The sequence below is a fragment of the Pan troglodytes genome, chromosome 5, assembly GCF_028858775.2.
Source record: "Pan troglodytes isolate AG18354 chromosome 5, NHGRI_mPanTro3-v2.0_pri, whole genome shotgun sequence".
NCBI lineage: Eukaryota > Metazoa > Chordata > Mammalia > Primates > Hominidae > Pan > Pan troglodytes.
In genome coordinates, this window is record NC_072403.2 from 167413175 (window position 1) to 167429656 (window position 16482).

The 16482-nt window shown below is 39.0% G+C and overlaps 1 protein-coding gene across 1 annotated transcript in view; it reads right to left on the reverse strand.

The window, feature by feature from the left end:
* Window positions 1–15710, reverse strand: part of NOX3 (NADPH oxidase 3) — a 61171-nt gene extending 45461 nt beyond the window's left edge. The window contains exons 1-5 of the mRNA XM_527546.5: window positions 15624–15710; window positions 14905–15000; window positions 14682–14792; window positions 13272–13356; window positions 2936–3081 (exon numbers count right to left, since the gene is read on the reverse strand). Coding sequence (XP_527546.3) covers window positions 2936–3081; window positions 13272–13356; window positions 14682–14792; window positions 14905–15000; window positions 15624–15671 — 486 coding nt within the window. The 5' untranslated portion in view covers window positions 15672–15710. The remainder of the gene's footprint in view (window positions 1–2935; window positions 3082–13271; window positions 13357–14681; window positions 14793–14904; window positions 15001–15623) is intronic.
* Window positions 15711–16482: the final 772 nt, after the last annotated feature.

Consider the following 16482-nt stretch of genomic DNA (forward strand, 5'->3'; position numbering starts at 1 on the left):
CCTCTTCCACCCGCTTCCCATCAGCTTACGGTGGTTACTTGCTTTGCTAAAATTTCATAAAATACCATTTCATCAATCACATTTTTTTATTTGTATATATAATTTCACATCAAGGTTATTATACTGGAAAAAAACCCACATAAATAAATTAAAAAAAAAAAAAGCTGGGCATGGTGGTTTGAGCCCATAGTCTCAGCTACTCAGTAGGCTGAGATGGGAGGATCACTTGATCCCAGGAGTGTGAGGCTGCAACGAGCCGTGATGCTGCCTCTGCATTCCAGCCTGGGAGACAGAGTGAGACCCTGTGTCTAAAACAACAACAACAATAACAAAATGGGAAAAAAGAAAAAAAAATGTGATTATGTTGAATCGAAATTAGGGCAGCATGAAAAGAGCATTTTAAGATAAAATATTGCAAAATAAATCTGAGTTTTAAGTTTTTAATCTTCAAAATAACTATGTGGATCACCATGCTTAATTGCATTTTAACATTAATAAACACATTTTTTGAGAGGTCCCTTGGGGCGTTCCTAATAAAGCAGCTGCACACTCAGTTCCCCTGGTAGTTGTTCCTTGCTCTTGCTTTTTAATTGGAAAGACCATGACTTGCATTTCTTTCACGCCATCTCCGGGGGCCTGGAATAAGGCTTGGTAAATCCTAGGTGATCAATAAAGGTACAGCTATTCTTATCTGGTGGACACCGCTAAACGGCCAGAATTCTGACCTGTGAGTGCAAGGGACAGTAAAGTAGCCTTTTAGAATATGCATCACACAGCAGTTTATTTTCATTGTGAGTTTCCCATGTTCTTGCCAAGTCATTAGTATTCATACATTGTGTTACTATCGTTGAGACGGCCACGAGCTCAATAAACTCACTATATCTTTTGTCAGTAAAATCTCATTAATTTGGGCGGCTTTGAGACCTGGAGGTAATTCGGACAGGGACTTCTTCATTGTTTATTTTTTCTTCATAGAGCAAAGAGTGGAAATAAAATTGAAAGGGGTATGTCTCAAACATTTAAAATATTTTCTTTTCAAGTACATTCAGGCATTTTAGAAATCCATTTACATCATATGATGTGCTAATTTCACATCATTCTTCCTTGCCTATTAAGGCAAATCGCCATGTCTCTGTTCTTGCAACACATTTATAGACTGGTTAGAGTTGCAATGTATCCTCCAAAACAATCCCACTGCATCTCTTAAAATGCTCTATAATGTACACTCTGTGTTATTGATACTCATCTCTCTCCAAATACCCTAAATTAGAGGGTTTCCTGAGCTTAATTAGTACTTACATAGTATATTGCTTCTAAAATTTTGAAATTACTGCATTGGTAGTAGCTTAATTATTTTGCTAGTAAAATATATAATCACATTGCTTGAAAAGTGTTTTTAATAAATACTGTTTATTATATAGACTATGCAAGATGTCGAGATTTATTCTCGAGTGTGTGTAGCAATGGATTTTCCAGCGTCTTAGTGGGGAAAAACAGCAAACTCAGTAGGTGCCCAGACAAATGCTGTGATTCAATGGACGGACACAAAAGCATCCCCACTCGTTAGGGCAGCTGTAGTTCTGATTCGGAAGTGTGAAATTTTTGCTTCCAATAGCTGTCAGCTAAGAAAAGGTAGCTCAAGCCGAGCGCGGTGGCTCACGCCTGTAATCCCAGCACTTTGGGAGGCCGAGGTGGGTGGATCACGAGGTCAGGTGATCGAGACCATCCTGGCTAACACAGTGAAACCCCGTCTGTACTAAAAATAACAAAAATTAGCCGGGCGTGGTGGCGGGCGCCTGTAGTCCCAGCTACTCGGGAGGCTGAGGCAGGAGAATGGCGTGAACCCGGGAGGCGGAGCTTGCTGTGAGCTGAGATCGCGCCACTGCACTGTAGCCTGGGCGACAGAGCGAGACTCCGTCTCAAAAAAAAAAAAAAAAAAGAATAAAAATAAAAAATAAAAGAAAAGGTAGCTCAACTAAACCTGATACATCGCCTGATATTGAAAATCATCTTAGGCTAATTAGGGGACATGACATGGAACAAGTGTCCCAAAACCAGATTTTCAGTTTTTGTTCTTTAAAATAAGGCTGCATGGGGAAATGGTCACTTAAAGAGATGGCCTGGATAAGAATGGAGGGATTTTCATTGCTGAAGTGTATTGCCTTAGGGCTTTTCTTGGGCAATAAATATATTTTTAGTCTGGTCAACGTGCTGCACACATATACCAATATGGTGGTACATGGAAAAAAACTGAGATCAACCACAATGAAAGAGGTAGGGGTGAATTAAGGGAGACGACTGTCTTCATCTCGGAACATAGATTGCTGTGGCTATATTTTTGGTTTTCTTTTTGTTCCCCATAGCTGCTGACAGTCTGTGCACACAGGTAATTAGCATTAATGATGTCACTGGCCATGCAGGTCTCATTATGAAATTAGCTGCTTTGCCCAGTATCTGATTTGGCAAAGCAGCTATTCACATATGTGCCAATGTATGAGGCATTCGGAGAACAGATCCGGAAAACAATCTGCAGATTGAAAATGAAGACATCCAATTTATAATCTCTGTGTTTAGCTGGCACTTCACCTTCTTTATGAGTCTAACATCAGTGAAAAAATATCTAATCATGAACTGCTTTTAAAATGTTAAATTTTAAAATATTAGGAATTTAACAGGTTACTGCATTTCTAATGTGTGTGTGTGTATATATATAAATTAATTAGGTGACATATCTTTTTCTCCTTGCTCATAACTTCCCAGCAACATTAATGATAAAAAAATAACTTTTTAGAAAATGTGAAATTAAAAACAAATTCACATATAAATTCATTCTCCAGCTCTTTTATTAAAAGCTTTTCAATATAGCGTTCCTGATTAGAGGACTGGAAAAGGACGGATTTTTCAGGGAGAAGCTTGTTAGCATGCAGGAACTCACTGTGGGGAAGGTCCGAACAGGGTTGAGGTAGCTCTCGTTAGGGGTGTTGCCCAGCTTGGAAAGTGCGGCCAGAAGTCCCTGGGCCTCCTCGGACTGGCTCCAGTGGTAGCGTTCCAGGTTGAAGAAATGCGCCACGATGTGGATGGCTAGGACGAGGAGATGACACCAAACATGCACCCTGTGGCTTGCTTTCTCCCTGGTTACTAAAAAATACAGTGTCTCTGTGCTCAAGTTTCTCTGTTCTGGTTTTTGTAATTTCCAAGGAAAAGTGATGTATTTACACATCTTTCCCAGTGCTTTGAGTGGAGTGGTTTGAATACTTCCAAAGATACTGTACAAAAATCTCCACATTTATTTAAGTTATATTAATAAATAAAGTAAATCTCAGTTCATCATAATTTAAAGTGTATAGTTATCATGGAAGTGGAATAAATGTTATGATATCTCAGCATAATTATATATGAAATAATTCTAAAAGAAATAATGATATATAACTTCTTAAGAAATCGGAAAGCATTATTCTAGAATACTGTACATTATACATGCTGATATGTATGTATATGATACTGTACAAAATCTCCACATTTATTTAAGTTATATTAATAAAGTAAATCTCAGTTCATCATAATTTAAAGTGTATAGTTATCATGGAAGTGGAATAAATGTTATGATAGCTCACGTAATTATATATGAAATAATTCTAAAAGAAACAAGTATATATAACTTCTTAAGAAATCAGAAAGCATTATTCTAGAATACTGTACATTATACATGCTGATATGTATGTATATGATGTAAATGATAGATACCAGGAGAGATATTGTTTTTCTTCTCTTTCAGCCACTCTATTTTCTGTTTATTCCTTTACACATTTTAGTATACAGTAGTCCCCCCAGTCTAAAGTTTCACTTTCTCCAGTTTCAGTTACCTGAGGTCAACCACAATCAGAAAATATTGAATGGAAAATTCCAGGAATAAGCAATTTGTGTTTTACACTGCATGCCATTCTGAGTAGCATGATGAAATCTCATGCCATCCCGCTCTGTCCCACCTGGGATGTGAATCATTCCTTTGTCCAGCATATCCAGTAGCCCTCTTGGTTATCAGATCAACTGTCACGGTATCCCAGTGTTTGTGTGCGAGTCATCCTTATTTTACTTAAAAAAGGCCTCAAAGCAGAAAAGTAGTGATGCTGGCAATTCGGCTACACCAAAGAGAAGCCATCAATGCTTCCTTTAAGTGAAAAGGTGAAAGTTCTCTACTTAATAAGGAAAGGAAAAAAACTGTATGTGGAAGTTGCTAAAATCTACGGTAAGAACAAATCTTCTATCTGAAATTGTGAAGAAGAAAAAAGACATTTGTGCTAGTTTCGCTGTCACACCTCAAACTGCAAAAGTTACAGCCACAATGCATGATAAGTGCTTATTTATGATGAAAAAAGCATTACATTTGTGGGTGGAAGACATGAAAAGGAATATGTTCTGATGGATGGCAGTCGGGGTCAGTACTATCCCGTTTCAGGCATCTGCTGTGGGTCTTGGAATGTATACCCCGCAGACAAGGAGGGACTACTCTATATGCATATATACCCCTGCACATACACATTCACACATAAATTTGCATGTGTTATTTCTGGTGGATTGAAATAAGCCATTATTTATGGAACTAAACATACCTTCTGTATATTCTTAAGAAGTAAATGGAGCTTTCTAATTCTGGGACTTGGTGGTGTCTAAATTCTAAATGAAGAGAACAAGCTTAAGAACACAGCATCGTCTGGCCTGAGGACTCTATGTCTGATGCTGCTCTTTCCAAATCTGTTGGGAAGCCAGCAGTCACAGCTAGACAATGACATACCGATGCTTTTTCTGCAAGTGAAACTCCCGCTGGGTGGCCAGTTGATAACTGCCATTGGGATCAGATTCGTGTGTGAAATGAGAATTCATTGCCCAGGGTATAGATAATTTCCCAGTTGATATCTTCTTTTCTTCTGCACCCACAGTGAGAAGTAGCAGGGCCTATGACTATCATACAGTCTATACAGGTTGTGAGTGAGTTACGGGATCCTCCGTGGTTGTACATTGTGGGTTGAGGTGTGGAAGAAGATGTGATGGGGAAAAAGAAACAGCAAGAACTTCTGAGAATATTCGTGTCATTTTGGTCCCTGTGGTCCTAGGAGCAGATTTATTTAGAAATGCTATCTTCTATGCAACCTCTTTTCTTTGTCACCTGAGTTCCTGCTATCACTCCCTTTTCTGATTTGCAAAATTTTCTACTCATGCCTTACAACTCACTTCAAAAGTTGACTTCTATCACACATTCTTCAATTTCACCAGCACAAATGATAGTATGACCATAGCATTTCTCAGATATTACTGTTGCAGTATCTATTTATCCCTGCACCCCTGATGAACTTTGACTTCTCAAGGATGGACTTTATTCATCCTTGAAACCTCAGCACCAGTTTGTATTTGACAATTATTTGCTTAGTGACAATGAGATTAAAGAAAGGTAGAAGGGGTAATGAAAGGGTCGGAAAATCAATCTATAAATACAACCTTGTTGGAGTAGTGTTTTTTCTGCTGACATATACGTATATATATATGCTATATATATATAATATATATGCTATATATATAATATATATGCTATATATATAATATATATGCTATATATAATATATATGCTATATATATTATATATATGCTATATATATAATATATATGCTATATATATAATATATATGCTATATATATAATATATATGCTATATATAATATATATGCTATATATATAATATATATGCTATATATATAATATATATGCTATATATATAATATATATGCTATATATATAATATATATATGCTATATATATAATATATATGCTATATATATAATATATATATGCTATATATATAATATATATATGCTATATGTATATATAATATATATATTGCACATTTTTCTTTAGCCTTTAAGTTGAAAATCAAGTCAAATATACTTCAGGTTGAGGCTCACCCAAGAAGGCAAAGCACTCAATAGTGTTTCCGCATCGTGATGTTTACTGCCTCCTTATGGCTTCAGAGAGGTTAGCACCCACGAGGTACTATGTTTCCTCCCGAGGTGCTTTGTCAAAATATACAGCCGTGTCTATGAAGGGGCTGCTTTGTTTAGCCTCAGCATCCACAAAGCTGGAAAGGCTTATCTAGCAGGAGTCTTTTCCAATATGCTACATGCAAAATGGAAACTATTTGCTAAATTGAACACATTGTCCAGTATTCCTAATTGCTGTTTTCTGATAATTATCTCGACGTCTTTAAAAAGCAGGTAGTACATCTCATAGCAAACATATTGAATATTTACTATACAACAGACACTGTTGTAAATGCTGTAGGCATATTATCTGATTTAACCCTCCTCAGGTATCAGCCTTCTTCTCATTCGACAGACCAGTATTCAAAGAGTTAAGGAATTTGTTGTTGATTCATGATGAAAGTGGTTTAGTGGTTTGTGTGACTCGGTGCCCCATCTTTTGACCATCAAGCTGTATTGCTTTGTTTGACTAATGAGCAATTATCATACCTGATTTTTAATTGAAAACTAGTTTTTTCTATGGGCTTAGATAAAACTCTGAATGGTTTACCTGGTGTCTTTAATCTAGAGTCCAACTGTTTCTAAGGCTTCTGGCTGATCACAACATTTGGAGTCCTCATTGTAGGTTGGTGTAAATGCTCCTTTTATATTCTGCCCCTTGACCCTTACTCCTCTCCTCCTAGCTTTCTTTAATTCTCTCTCCATACACTAGGGCACTCCAGACAGGGAGTGAAGCTGTTCCCAATTTACAGAAATAGAAACTGAGCTTCGGACCAAGTTAACTGATGTGTTTACCATTGCATAATCCATATATGATAGTCAGAAAGGGAAGGCAGGATACGTTTTTTATATTTTATAACTTTTTTTTGCAGGATAAGTTTTTATATTTTATAACTTTTTTTTTTTTTGAGACAGAGTCTCACTCTGTCACCCAGGCCAGAGTGCAATGGCGCGATCTCAGCTAACTGCAAACTCTGCCTCTCGGGTTCAAGCAATTCTTCTGCCTCAGCCTCTAAGTAGCTGGGATTACACGCACGCGCCACCATGCCCAGCTAATTTTTAGTAGAGATGGGGTTTCATCATGCTGCCCAGGCTGGTCTCAAACTCCTGAGCTCAGGCAATCTGCCCTCCTTGGCCTCCCAAAGTGCTGGGATTACAGGCGTGAGCCACCAGGCCTGGCTTTATATTTTATAATGTTCTTCTTCCCTGTAATGAGTTGTTGATTGCAATTTGTTTTCTGTTAGATTGATTTCCACATGAGAATTTGACACTGTTAAACTAAATTTAAGTATGTTGATTGAATGAACAAAGATATTAAACTATTTACTTATTCTTGTTGCCAGGTCTCCCATAACAGAGCTGAAGAAACTAATGAAGGAGTACGAGAAAGCCCCAGATGGTTTTCAAGAGGCAGCTTCTGAGGGAATTTGTAAAAACTATTCTCTCCAGTATTTGTCACACACTTTAAAGTTCATGTCTTACATGTTCCCTTGCTCTCGCTACGTCCATTTTGTTTTCTTTCACAAGGTAGAACATACAAAGTGGAATATTTTATTTATCTCAGGCATTCTCAGAGAGAAAACTGCTTATGCCAATTTTGTTTGTCTAAACATTTTATTTTCCTCTTACATCTGATCCTAATTTTACAGCAATCTTGGCTTGGAGCTAAAGATATACCAACCGCTAAATTCAGAATTGTTGTGACTTGATAGACACCAGGGGAGATACTATTTTTGTTCTTCTTTAGACATTACATTTTCTATTCCTTCCCTTCTACATTTTAGGCTTTTAAAAATATAAGTAGCCATGCTGTTTATGTTACAGGGACAAGGGCTACAGAGGTGGGATAAAACAGTGATATGGTTTGATTTCTCCCTCTCTTAGCCATCAATATCATTTCATGTTATTAGATTTGATATTAGTATGTAACAGAAAGAATACTGAAGAGGATACTTCTCAGTCACCTAACTTCTTTTAGGCCCTTTTTTTCCCATCTGTGAAATGGGTAGATTGTACTAAACAAGGTTATCTAAGCCCCCTTCCAGCTGTGTGGCTCCTGTGTCTTTCTCTGAAGTTAACTGGGAACATATTTATCATCTAAAAGGGATTTGTAGACCAATATGGAAGTAATGCAAACACAAAGCTCATGTTTTCATGTTTCCAAAGCCAACTCTGGCTTAATTGGGGCTCTTCAGTCTTGCAGTAAATCCAACGCCATTAGCTATGCGGGGGAGCTCTTCCTGGGCCTCTGTGGACTTTCTACAGTATGCACTTCTCTGCCCTTGGAGGACCGCAAGACACACATTTCCATAACCCACTCAATTGTGCCAGGCTAAAAGGTGCTATAGCTGGATCTTTCTACAATTTTGTGTTCTCCCCAAAGTACTTTTAAGAGAGCAGCAATTTTGGAAACACTACACATGCGCATTTAATTGGTATGTGGACTTCTGAGTTCAAATAAGGAGCTTTCCATTGAAGAGTGAACCAAAAAAAAAAAAAAAAAATCATAAAGGCTACTATTAGAGCCAGTTGCCCTGAAAAAGTTCTTTTACCTTCCTTCTTTCATTTTATTTTTCAGGAGATCAAAGTGAGCATAATTGGGGGGAATCTTGGAAGTGTGGTCTGTCCTTGCTGTCTTTCTGCCTGCCTGTCAGTGATAACAGTCATTTTGGAGTTAGTCACCTCCTAATTAAGCAGCCTTCAGAAACAAGGACCCAGGGACAGATTCTGGCTCTGCTTCTGCAGCCAGAATTTGGCTGCAAACTTTTAAACCTGTGGTCTGATTTCTGTAGAAGGATCGTTGACTCTGGCACCCTATGTGTGCCATGCATTTGTAAATCACATTAAATCCTGTCAGGTAGGGCTGGGGATGCAGCTTCCCTGAAGCTCCCAGAGCCTCAGGGGGAACTGGTTAGGAGCAATCCTTGAGGGGTCAGGACTGAAGAGTTTGTGCCTTTAGGGCTATTCTCAAGCCTGGGTCTCCAAATCTTTATTTTCTGGGCACCCTTATTCTGTGCTCTCTCCTCTCACCCTGCCCTTGTTATGTTTATTGATGTTTGTAGACTAATTTTAGCAACTCATCAGGAGCTGCACTCGGCTAATTGTTCACTCCTGGAACCTGGCAGAAGCAAGCTGCCGACTCTGCCAGGGAGAGCTGCCTGGGTCACTATTTAGACACCCCTTGATGGAAGCTGGAGCTCAAAGTACTACTTTTCAATTGGAAGGGTCTTCAAGGTCTGCTGTGGACCAGGGACTCCAGAAAGATCTGCATTAATAAGAACGAAGAGGCTGTGAAACGATGATTTTTATACCCATGGGGTTATAGGTCCCTGAAAATGATTTATTAGTGGTTGAAGAATGCTCCGGCAGCTCTTATCATAGGCAGACAAGCAAGAAGGCAGGAAGCCAAAAGAAGAGTTCCTGTCACTGCATTTTCCGTGATGTCCTTGATTACAGATACCATTGTTTTCCTCTTCCCTCCTCCTCCCTCGCCTTCTTCCACCAGTCTCTAATTACATCCTTTAATGATTTGACCAATTAAAGCCTGCAGTTCAGCTTACAGGGGAATGCATGAGAAATTAGAGGTTGGCATGCAAACTTCGATGTGGTCGCACTTTTTCCAAGGTTACACACCTCTATTAAGCCAGCCGGCTATTTGAAATGCAGCATAATGGGCGATGCTAATAAAATAAGCGCAGGGACATTTTCAGCTGCTCCCAAGTGAATCTACCAGAAGAAGAAAATGTGAAAAGCAGAGGTGTTTGCATGAAACCAAGGCTTAGCATTTTTTTTCCTCCCAAAAGCGCAGTTGCATTTCTTCGTTCATGTGAAATGTAATAATTGCTTTGTCAGGGTTTGGGAGAAGCAGAGAGCTTTCTCCCCAGCCTCCTGCATTTGCAGGGAGTGGAAACACCGCAGCTCTGCTGGTTGCCATGGAGGAGTGGGATGAGGGGCACTTTGCTCTGGGTTGCAGTTCTGACCCTGCTGGGGAAGCCCCAGGAGATATCTGGGAGCCTGGCAAAGCAGTGGGGTTCAGGAGGAAGGGGGCCGGAGAGAATACTTGATTCTCTCCAGGGATATGTGAGGGAAAGAGGGAGAAAGAGCACCTGCTTTCTCTGGTTGCAGCAGAATGTGAATGTATTATCTTGGACAATTGACATTGTTTGAATCTTTTCCCTCCCCACACTCTGTTCAGTCCACCCCAGACTGCTCATGACTCCCTGAACAACTCATGCATATGTGTCCTGTACCATTCCCAGTGATTCCTTCAACCTCTCTTGCCTGCTGGCTCTCACTCATCCTCAGTTTTCACCAAATTTGTTGAGGACCTCTTGTGCGCCAGGGACCAGGGCAGCCAAGAGGCGTAAGGCACAGGCTCAGCCCTGGAGGTGATCAGCTTCTGGGGAATGAATTTCACTCTGTGGTAGAAAGTATGACCTTAGACCCCTCAGTGAAGTGGCTGCGTTGGGGGAGGTGGGCCAGGATATGAGTCCTGGGCATGGCCATGTCTCACCCATTTAGCACCATGAGGAGGACAGAGCATTTCAGGCAAAGGGGATCCCTGGACCAAAGGCACAGAATGCTTAGGAACTCCTAGGAGCTGGGTGTGCCCAAGGGGAAAAGCCAGGGGGATGTGGCAGGAGATAAGACTGTGGCAGGGGGCACAGGCAGGGGGCACACGCAAGGTCATTGGAGCCCTTGGTCAGGCTAAGGGCTTTGGATTTGATTTTATTTGCAATAGCAGCAAGTGAACAACCCTGTATTCTGCAAAATTCCAACTAACTCTCATCCTGACAATAATCTGCACATCTCATTGAAAAAATTTTTTTTTTTTTGAGACAGAGTTTTGCTCTTATTGCCCAGGCTGGAGTACAATGGGGCATTCTCGGCTCACTGCAACCTCCACCTCCCGGGTTCAGGCGATTCTCCTTCCTCAGCCTCCCAAGTAGTTGGGATTACAGGCGTGAACCACCATACCTGGCTAATTTTTGCATTTTTAGTAGAGACAGGATTTCACCATGTTGGTCAGGCTGGTCTCCAACTCCTGACCTCAGGTGATCCACCCGCCCCGGCCTCCCAAAGTGCTGGGATTACAGGCGTGAGCCACCACGCCCGGCCTGTATTAGTATTCTATTAACTCCACAGAAGAAAGAGCATGAGGAACTTCTCAGATATCACACTACCAATCAGTAGCAGGGGTATAAAATAATTTGGTTACCTGATTTTAGTCAACAGCTGCTTATACTAAATTATACTCCATCCTAAAACAGCCCTGACCGCACTAGTTTCAGAAAGTTATAGCTGCTTTCAGGGTATCTTTAACACGGGGGATATTCATTATACGTTTCTAATGCATTGGTATTATTGATACACGATTACATATAAAGAAATGTACATGCCAAAAAGTTTAAGGAGAAAACTATTTCATAACACATTTTTCTTATTCTTTGCTTTCTTTTCTGTTGTATTTTTTTTTCTTTTTGAGATGGGGTCTCACTGTGTTGCCCAGGCTGGAGTGCAGTGGCACAATTTTAGCTCCCTGCAACCTTCACCTCCTGGGCTCAAGCTATCCTCCCACCAAAGCCTCCCAAGTAGCTGGGACCATAGGCATGCACCACCACGCCCAGCTAATTTTTTTTGTATTTTTGGTAGAGACGGGCTTTCACTATGTTGCCCAGGCTGGTCTCGAACTTCTGAGCTCAAGCAATTCACCTGCCTCAGCCTCCCAAAGTGCTGGGATTATAGGCGTAAACCACCATGCCCGGCCTCTTTTCTGATGTCTTTTGATGCTGGCTGTTTTTTCCCCCCTTCTCTCTGTAATATCTTTAAAACTTTCTCTTAGAGTTCAAGTCGGTCTTAAAGCTATTGTATTGTGATAATATTCTTGCCATTTTACTGTGTTATGCAGAAATCAAGCTATTTAAGATTTTAAAGGAAGCCTGGAGATTCCTTGAATTGCTTCTGTGATGAGCCTATCAAGGAGCGATCTGGTCTCTGTTTGGACATCACCCATGATGGGGAATTCAGTATTCTTAGGGGAACTTCATTCTAATTTTAGATAATTTTCAAGGTCCGGAAAAGATTTCCATTCCTGAGCCAAAATTTCTTTCCCTGAGTCTTTATTCCTTTGTGCGTTCACTCATTCATGAACGGTTATTGGTGCCTATGCATACTCAGCACTATTGTGGGCCTTGGAATACAAAGATGAACCAGCCTTATTTCTTCCCCTTTATCCCTGAGCTGGTTTTCTCTAGGACACGATGTCTTTTTACTCTTATTTCCTAACAAACCACAAAGACCTTTTACAAAGCAGTTCTCAGGTTGGTTTAATCCAGCGTTGAAGACAATCAGTGGGAGCATCTTCCCCTCATGTCTCACTGCACACCCAAAGTTGTGTTAATTGGCACTCGGGCACCGTCTGTCATGTCTTGTTGCTTAATTAAATTCACATTTGTTTTGAGTGTTCCTTTTACTCTGCTTTTTTTTTATGCATGAGAGGATAAAAACAAATGAGGAAAACATTTTATAGTTAAATTAGTTTGAGAGAAACAGTCCTGAATCATAACTCTTTATCGCTCAGATAGCCTTTTATTTCAATGTCTTTGTTTTCCAGCAAAACCACAAGCTGGTTGATGACTGCTCCTCCTCCTTTCTTCCTCATCAGAGTTTAACCTTGGCCTTGGGTGCTAATTTCTAGTGCCTTCCTCTTGAATTAGAAATATAATAATAGCAATAACACTTTATATGCCGATAAAGCTTCATGTCTTTTCAACACCCTTTTATGTCCATTACCTCACTATGATTCAGAACTTTGCTCATATGATCTTTCTTTTCTTTTTTCTTTTTTATTGCCCACAATACTATTTGACAGTCATTTGCCTACGACTGTGAATGAGATTTTGAACAGAGGTCAATTTTATTTCCAAAGTGAATTATATTGAATAACAAAGTGTCCCTTTTTCAAGTAAGTATTTATTATTGTATTATTAACAAGCTTAACTATTCACAAATGAAGTTTCACCAACTTTTCTTTGACCAGTTGAGGTCTTGGTAGGGGAAAACTTATAGGTAAGTATAAATTGAAAATGTAAAAACCCATTTGTATAAGGTTTACAGGGTCAGATAAAGGGCAAAGTTTTCTTTTACCTGAGGGTGAGACTTGGGGAAGGCAGAGTTAAAACAAAACTATGAAGTTAGGCATCAGATATTGTAAAATCCATTGAGCAATTAATAAGTACTTACTTGCATTAACAGCTATCCCATAGGCGACCAGTTTGTGAAATCTGAGGTTTTTGTCTAATTGCCTCCTCCACGGTCCTCCACAGCACTAGAGTAACAAAAAAATATGCCTGATTTATGGAAAAATTGCAATGAAAACAATCTCATGGAAGTTAAGAGAGTAGGACTCAGGCTCTGCCTCTAAACTGCTTAAAGTGGGGCTATGTGTCACAAAAGTTAATGGCCATTAGTCAAACAGGCAAATCAAAAGGTTATTAGTTGCTTTGCTGAACTCTCAACTCAAAAATGATTGACTTATTAGTTCTCTGTTTATAATTCAAAACTCTTGAATAAGCCTGCCAAAATACATGCCTCACTCAGCTTCTTTGTTTAAAAATTTAAGGTAATAGCCATCATCCTCATTCATGTGTTTTAGGTAGTCTGCAAATTATTCCTACATATACAAAGGCAAATATGCATCTATATATAAATATTCATAAAATCATGATGATGATTATACAGGCATACCTCGGAGATATTGTGGGTTTGATTTCAGACCACTGCAATAAAGCAAATATTGCAATAAAGCAAGTCACACAGAAGTTTTGATTTCCCAGTGCATATAAAAGTTATATTTATACCATCTTGTAGTCTATTAAGTGTGCAATAGCATTATGTCTAAAAAAAGTACATGCTTTAATTAAAAAATACTTCATTGCTAAAAAATGCTGACACAGAGACACAAAGTGAGCACATGGTATTGGAAAAAATGGCGCTAGTATACTCGCTCCACACAGGGTTGCCAGAAGTCTTCAATTTGTAAAAACCATAGTATCTGAGAAGAACAATAAGGGGAAGTGCAATAAAATGAGGGATGCCTGCATAATACAGTATTTTACCTGGTAAAAGTTTTTGAAGGTCTCATTCTCTGCATGCTATTTTGTTTGACAGGAAGCACAGGTAAGTTCCCAACACAGTGAAATCAATGTAATTGAGAAATATCCCATTATGTTTGGTAGAGGTTAAAATCTACATAATAAAATCTATGTACTGTGATTATGCTTTTGTGGGTGAGAACCCAGAGAGATGTTTCCTGGTGGCGTTTGTCTCAAAAGCTTATTTGTCTTCTTTCAATCAGAAACAATGATGGTTCCAGCTATTATAATGCTTCCATCTTCATGGGGCAAATATATCCGGAAACTGTTGAGCAATGAGTTGAGTGTCATGTAGGAAATCAATGGCAACAGCCAAAGCCAAATCAGATAGATGTACTGATTACCGTTTTTCTGTCTTAGCCTTTCTGTTATCTCTAACAAAGAAACCCAAGTTTAAATAGAATGACTGAGGATTTCATAATAAAGTACATTTTTTTCAATGGCACTTATGTGAGGAAGTCGTAACAGTTGAGATTATTTCAGATATTTTAGTACTTACAATACTTGTTCCTCTTATGAATGAAATAAGGTTTCGACTGACAGGTATTAGAATTAGCATGCAGTTAAAATTCAGGCACAGTGCGGACGCTCGTGCCCAAGCCAGTGTTGACTGTCCACATGTAAAGACATAAAAAAGAGATTCAGGGAAAACAAGGATCCAGGGAAAATAAAATGCATTTTGTTTTCTGAAAAAATAATGTTTAATCATAAACTGTACTTACACCCAAAATAACTCGTGTGTAATGGAAAGACTCCTCCTCTTCATACCAGTAGAACGTGTCAATAAACAGATAAAAATTTATTCCCAGCCATGAGAGCTAGAGTAGAAAGGAAAGAGAATCAATGATTACTACCTTCAAGCTTTTTCTCTATTCAAAATCACTTGGGGTTCTTCTTTTAAAGTGGAATGAAGAGCTTCTCAATATTAATCAGAATTACTCCACATATTTATTTCTCATAGATTAGTTTTTAATAGGATTATAATGGTAATACATTATTACCTTTATTAAAAAGATTTTAAACACATATGAGTCAACTTTAAGTGATTTAATGAAACTACAAAACCTTCTTAATCAACGTTGCTTGACAATGATGTCAAGAAGGAAGAAATCTTTAAAAACAACTCTGAGAGTTCTCTAGAAAAGTTCCAATTTCATAGTCTAATTCAAAGACTTCATTTGATTTAGAGAAACACTCATACATTATGCAAAAACAAACTACTTGACTTTAAAAATAATTAAAAATGAGCTCAATCGGAAAACAACTTTGCATGATTCTATAAGGGGAAATTAAATACATCTACTGAATGTTTTCTAACAAGTTTTAGTCTTTTAACTAGAGTAATACTTCAAGCTATTTAGCGTTCCTATACAAGTTTTCCTAAAAACCAAAGACTATTCAATCTATATATTTAAAGTTGAATAACAAAAATGATACTTACTACTAATATGGTGGAGAGACCCTCATTCAAAATCCAGCACCCCATCATGATACTTGTTGCTCTTCGGCTGTCAGCAAATTTCTTCTCCCTCACCTGTGTCTGGATGTTGGGTCGTTAGTAAGGGCTTCCCTAGTAAATTATTTTGTCTTTGTGTCATAGGAAGCACCTACAGGGAGCAGCTCTCGAGGAATTTCTAATTAAGGACTTCTTGCCGAAGGCACATCACCACACTGACATGCCTCATGACCTGGGTAAATACAAGGCAAGTCTCTGTCTGATGATTCCTTTCGTCAGAGATTTTATAAGAAAAGAAAGCTGGTTTTACTAAATTGTCCTCATGTACTTTATACCTGTTCATTTTCTACATGATTGCAGTCAAGATGACAATAAGTCTTTATGTAAATCTGAGAAATAACCTAAGTGCTGAAGGCTGCATATAGCAAAGCTCTTTCTCTATTTGTTATTTTTTCCACTTTTTTTTTTTTTTTTTTTTTTTTGAGACAGAATCTTGCTGTTTTACCCAGGCTGGAGTGAAGTGGTACGATCTGGGCTCACTGCAACCTCTGCCCCCTGGGTTTAACGGATTCTTCTGCCTCAGCCTCCTGGGTAGTTGGGATTACAGGTGTGCACCATCATGCCCGGCTAATTTTTGCATTTTTAGTAGTGACGGGGTTTTGCCATGTTGGCCAGGCTGGTCTGGAAATCCTGACCTCAGGTGATCCACCTGCCTTGAATTCCCAAAGTGCTGGGATTACAGGCGTGAGCCACCGCAACCAGCCATATTTTTTCCACTTCTTTAATTCCTTTTCCCCTCTTTCAAAAAAGCTCTCTATAGAAGACAAAGAGTGTGGGCTAAATG